This window comes from Saccopteryx leptura, chromosome 2, assembly GCF_036850995.1.
Source record: "Saccopteryx leptura isolate mSacLep1 chromosome 2, mSacLep1_pri_phased_curated, whole genome shotgun sequence".
NCBI classification, from domain to species: Eukaryota; Metazoa; Chordata; class Mammalia; order Chiroptera; family Emballonuridae; genus Saccopteryx; species Saccopteryx leptura.
In genome coordinates, this window is record NC_089504.1 from 193,085,661 (window position 1) to 193,100,250 (window position 14,590).

At 38.6% G+C, this 14,590-nt stretch overlaps 1 protein-coding gene and 1 non-coding gene across 3 annotated transcripts in view; one reads left to right on the forward strand and one right to left on the reverse strand.

Annotated features, from left to right (window-relative positions):
- Window positions 1–3,848, forward strand: part of PLCH1 (phospholipase C eta 1) — a 252,761-nt gene extending 248,913 nt beyond the window's left edge. Inside the window, exon 23 of one of the 2 annotated variants that reach the window (XM_066369876.1) lies at window positions 394–3,848. In XM_066369876.1, coding sequence (XP_066225973.1) covers window positions 394–2,474 — 2,081 coding nt within the window. In that variant the 3' untranslated portion in view covers window positions 2,475–3,848. The remainder of the gene's footprint in view (window positions 1–393) is intronic. The other variant, XM_066369877.1, reaches the window with a different exon arrangement.
- Window positions 3,202–3,277, reverse strand: TRNAT-AGU (transfer RNA threonine (anticodon AGU)). Its single transcript has one exon. It is a non-coding gene; the product is annotated as a tRNA-Thr (tRNA).
- Window positions 3,849–14,590: the final 10,742 nt, after the last annotated feature.

The following is a 14,590-nucleotide window of genomic DNA, read 5'->3' on the forward strand; positions in this document are numbered from 1 at the left end:
GTACCACAATAATTTGTTTAACAGAGCTGTCTTGTTCTGTTTTTTATTGCCATGCTTCTGTGTAGTACAAATCTGAATAGGAAACAATTTAAGGTAATCCTCACTGTAAAAAGTATGGTAACTCATTGACATTTTTTTGATAATGACTATTACATCCTTAACTGATATTATAGATATTTAAAGGGAAACTTCAGTGACATTCCTATAAATATATTTTATCATTTATTCATCACACAGATACTTTGTTGCAAATCTATACAAGCCATTGTAATATAATATTCTGTCATAATGTAATAGATTTACATTCTCCATTTGTTTGAAGACAAACATGAGTGTTTGCAGCAGCTACATAAAGTGCTACATGTCACCTAAACTGTTGCTTGTTTCATTCAGCAGAAGATAAGGATGGCAGTAGAAATGGGAAAGCAAATGTAAAAGACCAACATTTTCCAGATTTCAACAAAAAGTTATCGTCTTCCTCCAGTGCTCTCCTCCACAAAGACATCAGCCACGCAGACCCTGCTGTGTCTACTGCCAACGTGTCAGTCACAGAACATTTGGGAGTGCCAGGTGCTAAGGGAAGGACAACCAAATCAACTGTGTCAGGTGATAGCCAAGAACACCACTGCCCCAACAAATCCCTCTCCCCAAGGCAGCATTTGTATCTTAATCCTGCATTTATCCTAAAACAAGATCTGAATGGTGTGAAAACCAAGGACAATGGGGATGCTATCAGCTTTGTGGAAGGGAAAAGCATGTTGTCAGGAAGCATCCTTTCTCAAAGTGATCTGGAGATTAAAAACTTGGAAGGTAATTGGGGTAAAGGTAGAGCTGCAACATCCTTTTCTTTGTCCGATGTCTCTATGCTCTGTTCTGACATACCTGATTTACATTCTACCATGATTCTACAGGATAGTAACATTTCCCATCTTATGGACAATGCCACTTTAACAAATGAGAATGAGCCAGGCAGTTCCATCTTAGCAATGATTGGCCAGTTTGATGAGACCAGGAATCTGGCTGACCTCACAGTTGTTTCTCCTCTTCATAGCACCAGTGTGAAGGCAGGCCATCCTCCCTTGCCCACCATGGACCTAAAAATGCCCTATAGCTCTTCCAAGGGAAAACCCAAGACATCCTTGCTGTGCTCTTCTCCTGAGCCAATTGCATTCTTAAGTCCTGGGATCTCTGAATGCTCAACACACACAGTTGTTTGTGAAACTACCCACACTCCTAATATGTCCAAAACCAAACCAGATAATGACCCTTCCAGTAAGGCCAACACAGAGGCCATGGAAAGCAACCTGCCTTGTTCCTCTAATACTTCTCACTGCTGGTTACCAAAAAGTCCCACCAATGAGAAAGACTGGGGCATACTGAAGAACCACACTGTCTCTTTCACTGACTCAACTCTGGGAGATGTGACAGCTGATCCCACTCTCTGTTTAATTTCTGGGGAGAGCAGTCTCATGGAAATGGATGGAGACTCAGAAAACCTGTCTGTAACCACCTATGACTATAAGCAGGGAGGCACAAGTCACCTTGCTTCATCTTTAAAACTGAAGTACAGTTCAGATGTGGTGGAACATTTTCAAAGAGGCTTGAGAAATGGCTACTGTAAAGAAACTCTCCACCCTTCTATCTCTGAAATATTCAACAATATTCAAGATGTCAAAAATCAAAGAATTTCTTGTCTAGCCTATCAGAGTGCTGGTTTTATGCACAAGCACTTCTCAAATTCAGATGCAAAAATGAACCAGACCTTTGTGTTCCCCCCATATAGTGCTCAAGACTTGCATGCCTCTGCATCCAAGCAGTCCCCACACCCTCCTCTGCCTGTTCTGAAACTGCCCAGCCCTTGCAAATCCAAAAGTCTGGGGGATTTAACATCAGAAGACATTACCTGCAATTTCGAAAGCAAATACCAGTGTATTAGTAAGAGTTTTGTTACAACTGGCATCAGAGACGGGAAGGGTGTAACTGTGAAGACAAAGACATTTGAGCCTGTAGATGCCCTGACTGAGCAACTGCGGAAACTTGTGTCTTTTGACCAGGAAGACAGCTGTCAAGTACTGTATTCAAAGCAGGATGCCAATCAGTTTCCCAAGGCACTGGTCAAAAAGTTGTCATCCAGAAGTCAGAGCAGAGTGCGCAATATTGCCAGTCGTGCCAAGGAAAAGCAGGGAGCCAGCAAGCAAAAAGTTGTGAATCCCACCCACGTGGGTGGAGTGATTCTCCGAAACAAACCCTCAGCGCCCCTGCCCGTGGGGAACCGGCATTCCACCGGCTCCTACATAGCCAGCTTCCTGAGGAGCGCCAAGGGCAGTGCTGTGGAAGGCCGGGGCATCCCTGAGGGCGCATGTGCAGCCCTGCGCTCAGGCCTGGCTGACCAGTTTTGTTCTGAGACTTCTGTTTTGCAAACAGAGCCAAGCTGCGATGATAAACCAGAAATTTATTTTCTTTTGAGACTGTGAATTACATAAAGCTGCATTTTCAATGTTTACAAAATATTCTGTACAATTGTCAAGAGTTTTTAGTAAATAAGGTCCTTCCTTGGCTTTGAAATGATTTTAAAATGTATTTTTAAACTTGTGTTTGGGTCTTTCTGTTTATGCATTTATATCTCTATTTGGGGCCAATTTTCGTGTACCTGTGATCTTTCCCCGCTGTGATGTAAACTCTATCTATACGAAATATGTGCCCTAGATGTGAAACTTCTCAGCAGCTTGGGTTACAAGGTATGTATATTTCACCCAGATCACGGTCCAAATGTAATCATTTTTATTCTCTAACTTCACTTAACTAAGAGACTTTTGGAAAGGACAAAGGGATGTATTCTTTATTTTAAAGCCATTATCATCTTTCCTGTTTTTCCTTCTTCATTGAGAAACCCAGATGTATTTTTTTTTTTTTTTTCATTTTTCTGAAGCTGGAAACAGGGAGAGACAGTCAGACAGACTCCCGCATGCGCCCGACCGGGATCCACCCGGCACGCCCACCAGGGGGCGATGCTCTGCCCATCCTGGGCGTTGCCATGTTGTGACCAGAGCCACTCTAGCGCCTGAGGCAGAGGCCACAGAGCCATCCCCAGCGCCCAGGCCATCTTTGCTCCAATGGAGCCTCGGCTGTGGGAGGGGAAGAGAGAGACAGAGAGGAAGGCGCGGCGGAGGGGTGGAGAAGCAAATGCGCGCTTCTCCTGTGTGCCCTGGCCGGGAATCGAACCCGGGTCCTCCGCACACTAGGCCGACGCTCTACCGCTGAGCCAACCGGCCAGGGCCCCAGATGTATTTTTATAATTCAGTTAAAAGATGAAAATAGTTACCTTACCTTTTAAGATGCCTTTACCCCAATCCAGAGTAAGAGTTCAAAGGAGACCCGTGGCAACCGCCCCAGATCCTCTCATTTTACCGTAGGTGGGAGGAGTAAAGCAGACCTCTGTATATAAGGACAAAAATTGTTTGTTTTACCTAAATTTTGTTACATATTTTTGTTAATGGCTTTGTATGTAACAAGAACATAGTTGCCAAACTGTTGTACTTTTGAATTTTTCTGGTTAAAGTATAAGCTGCAAATAAAGGCTTTCAGAATGAGAGACTTCCATCAGCTGCTAACCATAGTAGCAGAAATTGAAAACTTACCCCAAAGCTTTCAAAAAATACTTTCTCATAATAAAATCCAAATTAATAGATAATTAGCCTTTTTTCCATCAGGGAGCCAAGTAACTATATTTTAGTACCAACATACATTATTTTCACTGTGAATCCACTTTTTATTGCATGTTTAGATGTTCTGCTTTTTTGTAACATTAACTGTAATGATGTTCTTCTTGGAATTCATGAAAATATAATTAAAGCAGATTTTTAAATACTTGGTGGCATTTAAAAATTATTTTTTCAACTGACGTTCATATGATGACTATTGAATAAGGAACTCAGTGCACTTGGAAATATTTTCCTTTTCATCTCTTTGTAGTAGAAGGGATAAGTTCTACAGGGGACAATTTTAAGCAGCAATTTATGTCTGAGTGTTTTTGCTATGCTTGAAAGACCGTATTTGTAAGGTGACTTGAAATAAAATCAAATACAATGAGTTTCTTTGCATTTAGTTGATATTGCTAGTTTAAAAATATTCCTTCCCAAATCCTGCCGCAGGGAGGGGGAGGGATGAGATGTGCAGGGAAAGGCAGGCGAGATGTTACTTTGGCAGATCAGACTACCAGAAGGTTTGTTGTGTGAGGGAATAATGGAGAGGAAAGCAGTCACACCTGGTTACCCTCAGTCCCCAACTCTGAACTTCCCTCTGATACTCAGTCTTCCTTTCTTTGGACAAGCATTGTGGTGCTGGTTGAGGTAGGAATGTAATGGTGAAAAGGAGAGTGACCTATTTTCATCCCCTTAGTGAACCTGAGATGTTTTTGTCTTCTTGGCAGTTCTGAACTCATAAAGTTTGATCCTAAGACTTTGGTTTGTTTTAAAAGTATATTGTTTTAAAAGAGATTGACATGATGTAAATTTGCTGAAATTCATTTATTTGCAGAGGTGTGAAATTTACCTGCCTGCCTTTTGTAATTTGACAGAATCTGTATTCTTAAAGAAATCCAGGAATTAACATTTGGATGTCAACACTGTCTCAAAGTGATCTAGTAGTAACATAAATGTTTGGTGCCAAGTGATAGGTTATCAGAATAACCTCCCAGTGCCCATGTGTGTCTGTTGCCCATACATGCAGTATTCTTCTGATAGAACTTAGAAGGAGATGAGAAAGTCACCTTATAAATACTATGTAGGGATTGCCTAATAAGGAAAAGGAGGCAATAGATCTTCAATTTAATACAAACTTTCAGTGCTCAGATTAAACTCTGAATCATGGTTTCTTTCACTTTTTAGTAGAATAGATCAGAAGCTCATTGTTACCATGAAATCACACAGTGAGATCTCAAACAAGATATTAACAGGCTTCGCATATGTGCCTTGACCTGGGGGGCTTCTGCTGAGCCAGTGACCCCTTGCTCAAGTCAGTCATCTTGGGCTCAAACCTGCAACCTTGGGCTCAAGCCAGTGATCTTTGGGCTCAAGCCAGCAACCATGGGATTATGTCGATAATCTCACGCTCAAGCTAGCAACCCTGTGCTCAAGCTGGACGAGCCCGTGCTAAAGCCGGCAATTCACTGAAAGCCTTTGGTGGATCCCCATACTTAACAGAATAAGATCTCATAGCCTTGCATATAAGGTCTTTGATTTGGTGCCCTTCAGCCTCATCTTCTCTGCTTTAAAATGCCCTTTTCTTCTTTGCTCATTGAATTTTCTAAGATGTATGCTGGAAATTTCTTTTATCTAGAGAGCCTTCTCTCATTATCGTCTTCTCTTCCCTGGTTCTACCCAACCTATCCAGAATTACCCAAGTTTATTGGGGCCTCCAATTCCACTCCATTGTGTGAATCTGTTCACATGTCTGCCTCCTCCACTGGACTTTGACTTCTCTGAGGGCAGTAATTATGCCTGTGCCCTTCTGCAGCTATTTGCATTCAGTAAATGTTTGATAAATCAATAAATAAGAGAACTTAGGTAAAATGTGAGAGAAAACATTTGTCTGATGTCTCAGTTTGTTGTGTGCAGGGAAGGAGAAAAGGCACAGAATCTTGGTCCAAGTAGTTTATTTGGTGATGACAGAGTTTGTATTTACTTTAATTTCCTCATTTCCTTGGGTGGTGCTAATATAAATGGGAGTGTGTTTTTATTTATTTTTTGGTATTTTTCCAAAGTGAGAAGTGGTGGGGGGAGGCAAGCAGATAGACTCCCGCATGTGCCCAGTTGGGATCCAGCCAGCATCCACCAGGGGGTGACCCTCAGCCCCTCTGGGGCATTGCTCTGCTGCAATTGGAGCCATTCTAGTGCCTGAGGTGGAGGCCATGGAGCCGTCCACAACACCGGGTCAACTTTGCTCCAATGGAGCCTTGGCTGCGGGAGGGGAAGAGAGAACAGAGAGAAAGGAGAAGGGGAAGGGTGGAGAAGCAGATGGGCGCATCTCCTGTGTGCCTTGGCCAGGAATCGAACCGAGGACTTCCACACACCAGGTGGATGCTCTACCGCTGAGCCAACCGGCCAGGGCAATGGTAGTGTGTTTTTAATTTGAAGTTTCAGTTCATCCCTGTATCTTTTAACTTAGTATCTGGTTAGTTATTTACATAAGTAAGAGTAACCGATTTTATAAAACATTGTGCAATTTAAAAAGACTTATATGTAGTGCTTCTTACTTGGTCTTTACAACAATTTTGTGATACTATCTCCATTTCAGAAATGAACTTCAGTGAAACTCTAGGTTCATAAAAACTAAGAATAGCCAAACAAGGTTAATCTAACTCCAACTTTGATCCTTTTCCCCCTAAGCACCTTTACTTTTCCTAACAACGTTAGTAAACATTGAGTTAGTATCCGTGTAGGGCTAGGCACTCAGCTGGGTGCTAGGGTTATGGAAGTAGAGATTTGTCTTTTAAGAGCCCTCCACTGGTAGAGATGCTGAGATATATTGGTTTTGTTCCAAATGTCTAAACAATTAGAAACATATTACATATAAGAGAATTAGAAAGCTATTTCTGTACATATGATATCCCTTAATAGCTCATTTAAGAAATTAAACTGCCTGACCAGGCAGTGGCACAGTGGGTAGAGTGTCGCACTGGGATACGGAAGACCCAGGTTCGAGACCCTGAGGTCGCCAGCTTAAACGCGAGCTCATCTGGTTTGAGCAAAAGCTCACCAGCTTGGACCCAAGGTCGCTGGCTCAAGCAAGGGGTTACTCGGTTTGCTGAAGGTCCGTGGTCAAGGCACATATGAGAAAGCAATCAATGAACAACTAAGGTGTCACAACGAAAAACTGATGATTGATGCTTCTCATCCATCTCTGTTCCTGTCTGTCTGTCCCTATCTATCCCTCTTTCTGACTCTCTGTCTCTGTAAAAAATAAAAATAAAAAAAATTAAACTTTATTTTTAGAGCATTTTTTTAGGGTCAGAGTAAAATTGAGCAAGAGGTACAAAGATTTCCCATATGCTTTCATCCCCCATACCCTCCACACTACAGCTTTTTCCACTGTCAGTATCACCTGCTACAGTGGATACCTGTATTATTATAATTGATAAAGCTTCACTGACATGTCATTTTCACCAAAGTCCATCATTCACATTAGAGTTCATTCTTGGTATTTATTGTACATTCTATGGGTTTTCATGACTATAAAATAATATATAACCATGTAATACACAGAATAGTTTCACTGCCTTAAAAATCCTGCCTCTTCATCACACCACTCCAAAGCCTCTGGAGACTACTGATATTTTTACTGTCTCCATGATTTTACCTTATCCATAATGTCTTATTCTTAAATCATACAGTGTTTTCATATTGGCTTCTTTCACTTAGTAATATGCGTATAAATTTCCTTCATGTGTTTTCATACATAATAGCTCACTTCTTTTTAGTGTGAATAATATTTCATTGTTAATTGACCACAGTTTACTCATTTACCTACTGAAGAATATCTTGGTTGCTTCCGAGTTTTGGCAATTATGAATAAAGCTGCTGGATCTTTACTTTTTATCTATATGTGTTTTTATATTTCAAGGGGGCTTCTTGTAGTTCGCATATATTTGGATCTAGTTTTTATTTATTCTCATAGTGTCTTTTAATTGATTTATTTAGATCATTGACTTATAAAGTGATTATTGATATAGTTGGATTAATGTTGATATTTGTTACTGTTTTCTATTTGTTGTTCTTGTTCTTTGTTTCTATTTTTCTCTTCCACATTTTTTTAACCTTTTTTTTAAGCTGGAGAGAGACAGATAGACAGTCAGGAAGGTAGAGTGCCTGACCAGGCAGTGGTGCAGTGGATAGAGCATTGGACTGGGACGTGGAGGAACCAGGTTTAAAACCCTGAGGTAGCCAGCTTGAACGCGGGCTCATCTGGTTTGAGCAAGGCTCACCAGCTTGAGCCCAAGGTTGCTGGCTTGAGCAAGGAGTCACTCAGTTTGCTGTAGCCTCCCGGTCAAGGCACATATGAGAAAGCAATCAATGATAAACTAAGGTGTTACAACAAAGAATTGGTGCATCTCATCTCTCTCCCTTCCAGTCTGTCCCTATCTGTCCCTCTGTCTGTCTCGGTCTGTCTGTCTCTCTCTCTTTCTCTGTCTCTGTCTCTCTGTCTCTCTCTCTCTCTCTCTCTCTCTCTCTCTCTCTCTCACACACACGCACACAATGAAGGGAGAGAGATGAGAAGCATCAACTCATAGTTGTAGCATTTCAGCTGTTCATTGATTGCTTCTCATATGTTTAGACCGGGTAGGGTGGGGGGTCCCAGCTGAGTCAGTGACCCCTTGCTCAAGCCAGGGACCTTTGGCTTCAATTCAGCCACCCCATGCTCAAGCTGATGAGCCTGCACTCAAGCTGAATGGGCCTGTGCTCAAGCCCATGACTTCAGGGATCTGAACCTGGGACTTTAGCATCTCAGCTCAACACTCTATCTACCACACAACCACCTATCAGGCTACCTTTTTGTTATTTTTTATTTTTCCTTCTTTTCTAAGTGAGAAGAGGGAAGATAGACAGACAGACTCCTGTATATGCCTTGTCTGAGATCCCACTGGTAACTCCTGTCTGGGGACAATGCTCTTCCCATCTGGGTCCATGCTCACAACTGAGTTACTTTTAGTACCTGAGGCAGAGGCTCCACCTGCTCTTTTTTTTTAATTAATTTTACTAGGGTGACATCAATAAATCAGGGTACATATGTTCAAAGAAAACATGTCCAGGTTATCTTGTCAATCAATTATGTTGCATACCCATCACCCAAAGTCAGATTGTCCTCTGTCACTTTCTATCTAGTTTTCTTTGTGCCCATCCCCCTCCCCCTTTCCCATTCCCTCTCCCCCCACCCCCCATAACCACCACACTCTTATCAATGTCTCTTAGTCTCGCTTTTATATCCTACCTACGTATGGAATAATGCAGTTCCTGTTTCTTTCTGATTTACTTATTTCACTTCGTATAATGTTATCAAGAACCCACCATTTTGCTGTAAATGATCCAATGTCATCATTTCTTATGGCTGAGTAGTATTCCATAGTGTATATGTGCCACATCTTCTTTATCCAGTCATCTATTGACAGGCTTTTTGGTTGTTTCCATGTCCTGGCCACTGTGAACAATGCTGCAATGAACATGGGGCTACATGTGTCTTTACATATCAATGTTTCTGAGTTTTGAGGGTGTATACCCAGTAGAGGGATTGCTGGGTCATCAGGTAGTTCTATGTTCAGTTTTTTGAGGAATCACCATACTTTCTTCCATAATGGTTGTACTACTTACATTCCTACCAACAGTGAATGAGGGTTCCTTTCTCTCCACAGCCTCTCCAACATTTGTTATTACCTATCTTGTTAATAATAGCTAATCTAACAGGTGTGAGGTGGTATCTCATTGAAGTTTTGATTTGCATTTCTCTAATAACTAAAGAAGATGAGCAGGTTTTTTTATATGTTGGCCATTTGTATTTCTTCCTGGGAGAAGTGTCTGTTCATGTCCTCTTCCCATTTTTTTATTGGATTGTTTGTTTGTTGTTGAGTTTTATGAGTTCTTTGTATATTTTGGATATTAGGCCCTTATCTGAGCTGTTGTTTGAAAATATCATTTCCCATTTAGTTGGCTTTCTGTTTATTTTGTTATCAGTTTCTCTTGCTGAGCAAAATCTTCTTAGTCTGATGTAGTCCCATTCATTAATTTGTGCCTTCACTTCTCTTGCCTTTGGAGTCAAATTCATAAAATGCTCTTTAAAACCAAGGTCCATGAGTTTAGAACCTATGTCTTCTTCTATGTAGTTTATTGTTTCAGGTCTTATATTTAGATCTTTGATCCATTTTGAATTAATTTAGTACAAGGGGACAAACTGTAGTCCAGTTTCATTCTTTTGCATGTGGCTTTCTGGTTTTCCCAGCACCATTTGTTGAAAAGGCTTTTTTTTCTTTATTGTGTGTTGTTGGCCCCTTTATCAAAAATTATTTGACCATATATATGTGGTTTTATTTCTGGGCTTTCTATTCTGTTCCATTGGTCTGAGTGTCTATTTTTCTGCCAATACCATGCTGTTTTGATTGTCGTGGCCCTGTAATATAGTTTGAAGTCAGGTATTGTAATGCCCTCAGCTTCATTCTTTTTCTTTAGGATTGCTTTGGGTAATTTGGGTTTTTTATAGTTCCATATGAATCTGATAATTTTTTTATTCCATTTTTAAAAAAAATGTTAGTGGAATTTAATGGGAATTGCATTAAATTTGTATATTGCTTTGGGTAATATGACCATCTTGATTATATTTATTCTTCCTAACCAAGAACAAAGAATATTCTTCCATCTCATTATATCTTTTTATATTTCCCAAAACAATAGTTTTGGTTATATAAGTCCTTTATATTCTTTGTTATGTTTATTTCGAAGTATTTTATTTTTTTTGTTGCAATCATGAAGGAGATTATTTTTTTGAGTTCTCAAATGTTTCATTCTTGGCATATAGAAAGGCTATGGACTTTTGTATGTTAATTTTGTATCGTGCGACCTTACTGTATTGGTTTATTGTTTCTAGTAGTCTTTTTGTGGATTATTTGGGGTTTTTGATGTATAGGATCATATCATCTGCAAAAAGTGATACCTTTACTTCTTCTTTTTCGATATGGATGCCTTTTATTTCTTTGTCTTGTCTGATTGCTCTGGCTAGAACCTCTAGTACCACATTAAATAAGAGTGGAGAGAGTGGACAACCCTGTCTTGTTCCTGATTTAAGGGGGAAGGCCTTCAGTTTTGTGCCATTTAATATGATGTTAGCTGATGGTTTATCATATATGGCCTTTATCATGTTGAGATATTTTCCTTCTATATCCATTTTGTTGAGAGTCTTAAACATAAAATTGTGTTGTATTTTATCAAATGCCTTTTCTGCATTTATTGATAAGATCATGTGGTTTTTGTTCTTTGTTTTGTTGATGTGGTGTATTACGTTAACCGTTTTACGTATGTTGAACCATCCTTGAGATTCTGGGATGAATCCCACTTGATCATGATGTATTATTTTTTTAATATGTTGTTGTATTCGATTTGCTAGTTTTTGTTTAGTATTTTAGCATCTGTATTCATTAGAGATATTGGTCTGTAGTTTTCTTTTTTTGTGCCATCCTTGCCTGGTTTCGGTATGAGGGTTATGTTAGCCTCATAAAATATGTTTGTAAGTATTGCTTCTTCTTCAATTTTTTGCAAGACTTTAAGTAGAATTTAAACCAAGTCTTCTTTGAATGTTTGATAAAATTCGCTAGTATAGCCGTCTGGACCTGGACTTTTATTTTTGGGGAGGTTTTTAATGTTTTTTTCTATTTCTTCTCTACTAATATGTCTGTTTAGGCTTTCTGCTTCTTCTTGACTCAGTCTAGGAAGGTTGTATTGTTCTAGGAATTTATCCATTTCTTCTAGGTTGTTGAATTTAATGGCATAAAGTTTTTCATAGTATTTCACAATAATTCTTTGTATATCTACAATGTCTGTGGTGATTTCTCCTCTTTCATTTTGGATTTTGTTTATATGAGTTCTTTCTCTTTATTCCTTGGTAAGTCCTGCCAGAGGTTTGTCAATTTTGTTGATCTTTTCAAAGAAACAGCTCCTTGTTCTATTAATTTTTTCTATAGTTTTTCTATTCTCTATTTTATTTATTTCTACTCTGATTTTTATTATCTTCTTTCTTTGGCTGGGTTTGGGTTGTCTTTGTTCTTCTTTTTCCAGTTCTTTAAGGTGTGAAGTAAAGTGGTGCACTTGGGCTCTCTCTTGTTTATTCATATATGCCTGAAGTGATATGAACTTCCCTCTTATCACTGCTTTTGCTGCATCCCAGAGATTCTGATATGTCGTATTGTCATTTTCATTTGTCTGTATATATCTTTTGATATCTGCGCTTATTTCTTCTTTGACCCATTCATTTTTTAAAAGTATGTTATTTCGTTTCCACATTTTTGTGGGATTTTTTCTCTCTTTTTTGCAGTTGAATTCTAGTTTCAAGGCTTTATGATAAGAAAATATTCTTCGTACAACTTCGATTTTTCTGAATTTGCTGATGTTGTTTTTGTGGCCCAACATATGGTCAATTCTTAGAGTGATCCACATTGGAGAAAAATGTATACTCTGTCACTTTGGGATGAAATGTCCTGTAGATGTCTGTCATATCCAAGTGCTCTAATGTTTTGTTTAAGGCCAATATATCTTTATTAATTCTCTGATTGGATGACTGATCTAGAGCCGTCAGTGGTGTATTGAGGTCTCCAAGTATGATTGTATTTTTGTCAGTTTTTGTTTTAAGGTCAATAAGTAGCTGTCTTATATATTTTAGTGCTCCTTGGTTTGGTGCATATATATTAAGAATTGTTATGTCTTCTTGATTCAGTGTCCCCTTAACCATTATGAAATGGCCATTTTTGTCTCTGAGTACTTTTGCTGTCTTGTAGTCAGCATTATCAGATATGAGTATTGCTATGCCTGCTTTTTTTTGGATGTTATTTGCTTGGAGTATTGTTTTCCAGCCTTTCACTTTGAATTTGTTTTTATCCTTGTTGCTTAGATGAGTTTCTTGTAGGGAGCATACAGTTGGATTTTCTTTTTTAATCCATTCTGCTTCTCTGTGCCTTTTTATTAGTGAGTTTAATCCGTTTACATTTAGTGTCATTATTGACACTTGTGAGTTCCCTTTTGCCATTTTATACATTGCTTTCTGTTAGTTTTGTGTCTTGTTTGATCCTTTTCTTTTGTTTTTATTTGGTTGTATTCCATACATCTTTCCTCTGTTGCTATCTTTTTTAAGTCATGTGCTTCTGTGGTGGTTTTTTCAATGGTGGTTACCATTAATTAATGAAAAGGATTCCTACCCTGTTCATTGTAGTGCACTATTTTGTGAGTACTTTTGCACTCCATCGTCCTTTGCTACTGTTAATCTCCATCCTTTCCCCCCCCTTTTTTTTTGTTGTTGTCACAGTTTAAGTTTGGTTTTATTGTGTTCTTCTTGGAGCTTTTACTTGTGGCTTTATTTATTTTTTTTCTGTTCTTTGTATCTGATTGGAAAACCCCCTTTAGTAATTCTGGAGTAGGGGTTTTCTGATGATAAATTCCCTCATCTTTTCTGTATCTGTGAATGTTTTTTATTTCTCCTTTGTATTTGGAGGATAGCTTTGATGGGTATTGTATTCGTGGCTGAAAGTTCCTCTCTTTCAGGACTTTAAATATTGGGGTCCACTCTCTTCTAGCTTGTAGAGTTTCTGTTGAGAAATCTGATGATAATCTAATGGGCCTTCCTTTATATGTTGTATTCTTCTTTTCCCTGGCTGCCTTGAGAATTTTTTCTTTGTCTTTGGTTTGTACCAATTTCATTATGATGTGCTTTGGAGTAGGTTTGTTGGAGTTAAGAAAACACAGAGTTTTGTTTGTTTCTTGAACTTGAGGCTTTAATTTTTTCCACAGGCTTTGGAAGTTCTCATCTATTATTTGTTTGAATATGTTCTCCCTTCCATTTCTCTATCTTCTTTCTCTGATATACCTATTATTCTTATATTATTCTTTTTGATGGAGTCAGATAATTCCTGTAGGGCTATCTCATTTTTTTAAATTTTTCAGTCTCTTTCTTCTTCTCTCTGTTGTGCCTCAAGTTGCTTGTCTTCTATTTCACTAATCCTACCTTCTATCTGGCCTGTTCTATTAGCTAAGCTTGTTACCCCATTTTTCAGCTCGTGAGTTGAGTTTTTCGTCTCTGTTTGATTTTTTTTTATAGTTTCAATTTCCTTGGTAATATAGTCTTTGTGTTCATTGAGTTGTTTTGTGAGTTTCCTAAATTGCCTTTCTGTGTTTTCTTGTATATCTCTGAGTATTTTTAGGATTTCTATTTTAAATTCTCTGTCATTTAGCTCCAAGGTTTCCAATATATAATATTAAATTTTTCCTCCATAGATTTTTCCTCCTCTATCTGTGTTACCTCTCTTTCTTTTGTATCCATGATATTCAATTTTCTCTTCCTTAATGGCATCTGAGGGTGGTTTTGTTGATAGTATTAATGAGATTTAATAAAGAATAAAAAGTTAAAAAATTAAAAAAGAAAAGAATTTATAAAAATTAAATTAAAAAAATTATTCCCCGCCTTTCTTTTATCCTCTCCTCTCCCCTCCTTCTTGAGAAAATCTTGTGGTAAACTGTGAATTATATTGTGTTAAATAGAATAAACAATGCCTATAATGGAGGACCTGAGTTGGGGAGAAGTAATAAAGGGGCAAAAGAAGGGGGCATGTACCTATAAAATGTCAATAATGAAAAAATTTGGGTCAAGAATAAAATGATTTGCTTTTAGGTGTTCGTTGACTAAGAGATATGATGAGAGGAATAAGAGGGAAACAGGAAAAGGGGGGGGGATTAAAAAATTACTTTTGTATTTAGTGGAACAAGAACTAGATAAAATGAAGAGCCAGGGTTGGGAGCACTGCTATTGAGTTAAGGAAGCAAAGTAAAAAACCCCAAAATGGCACAAA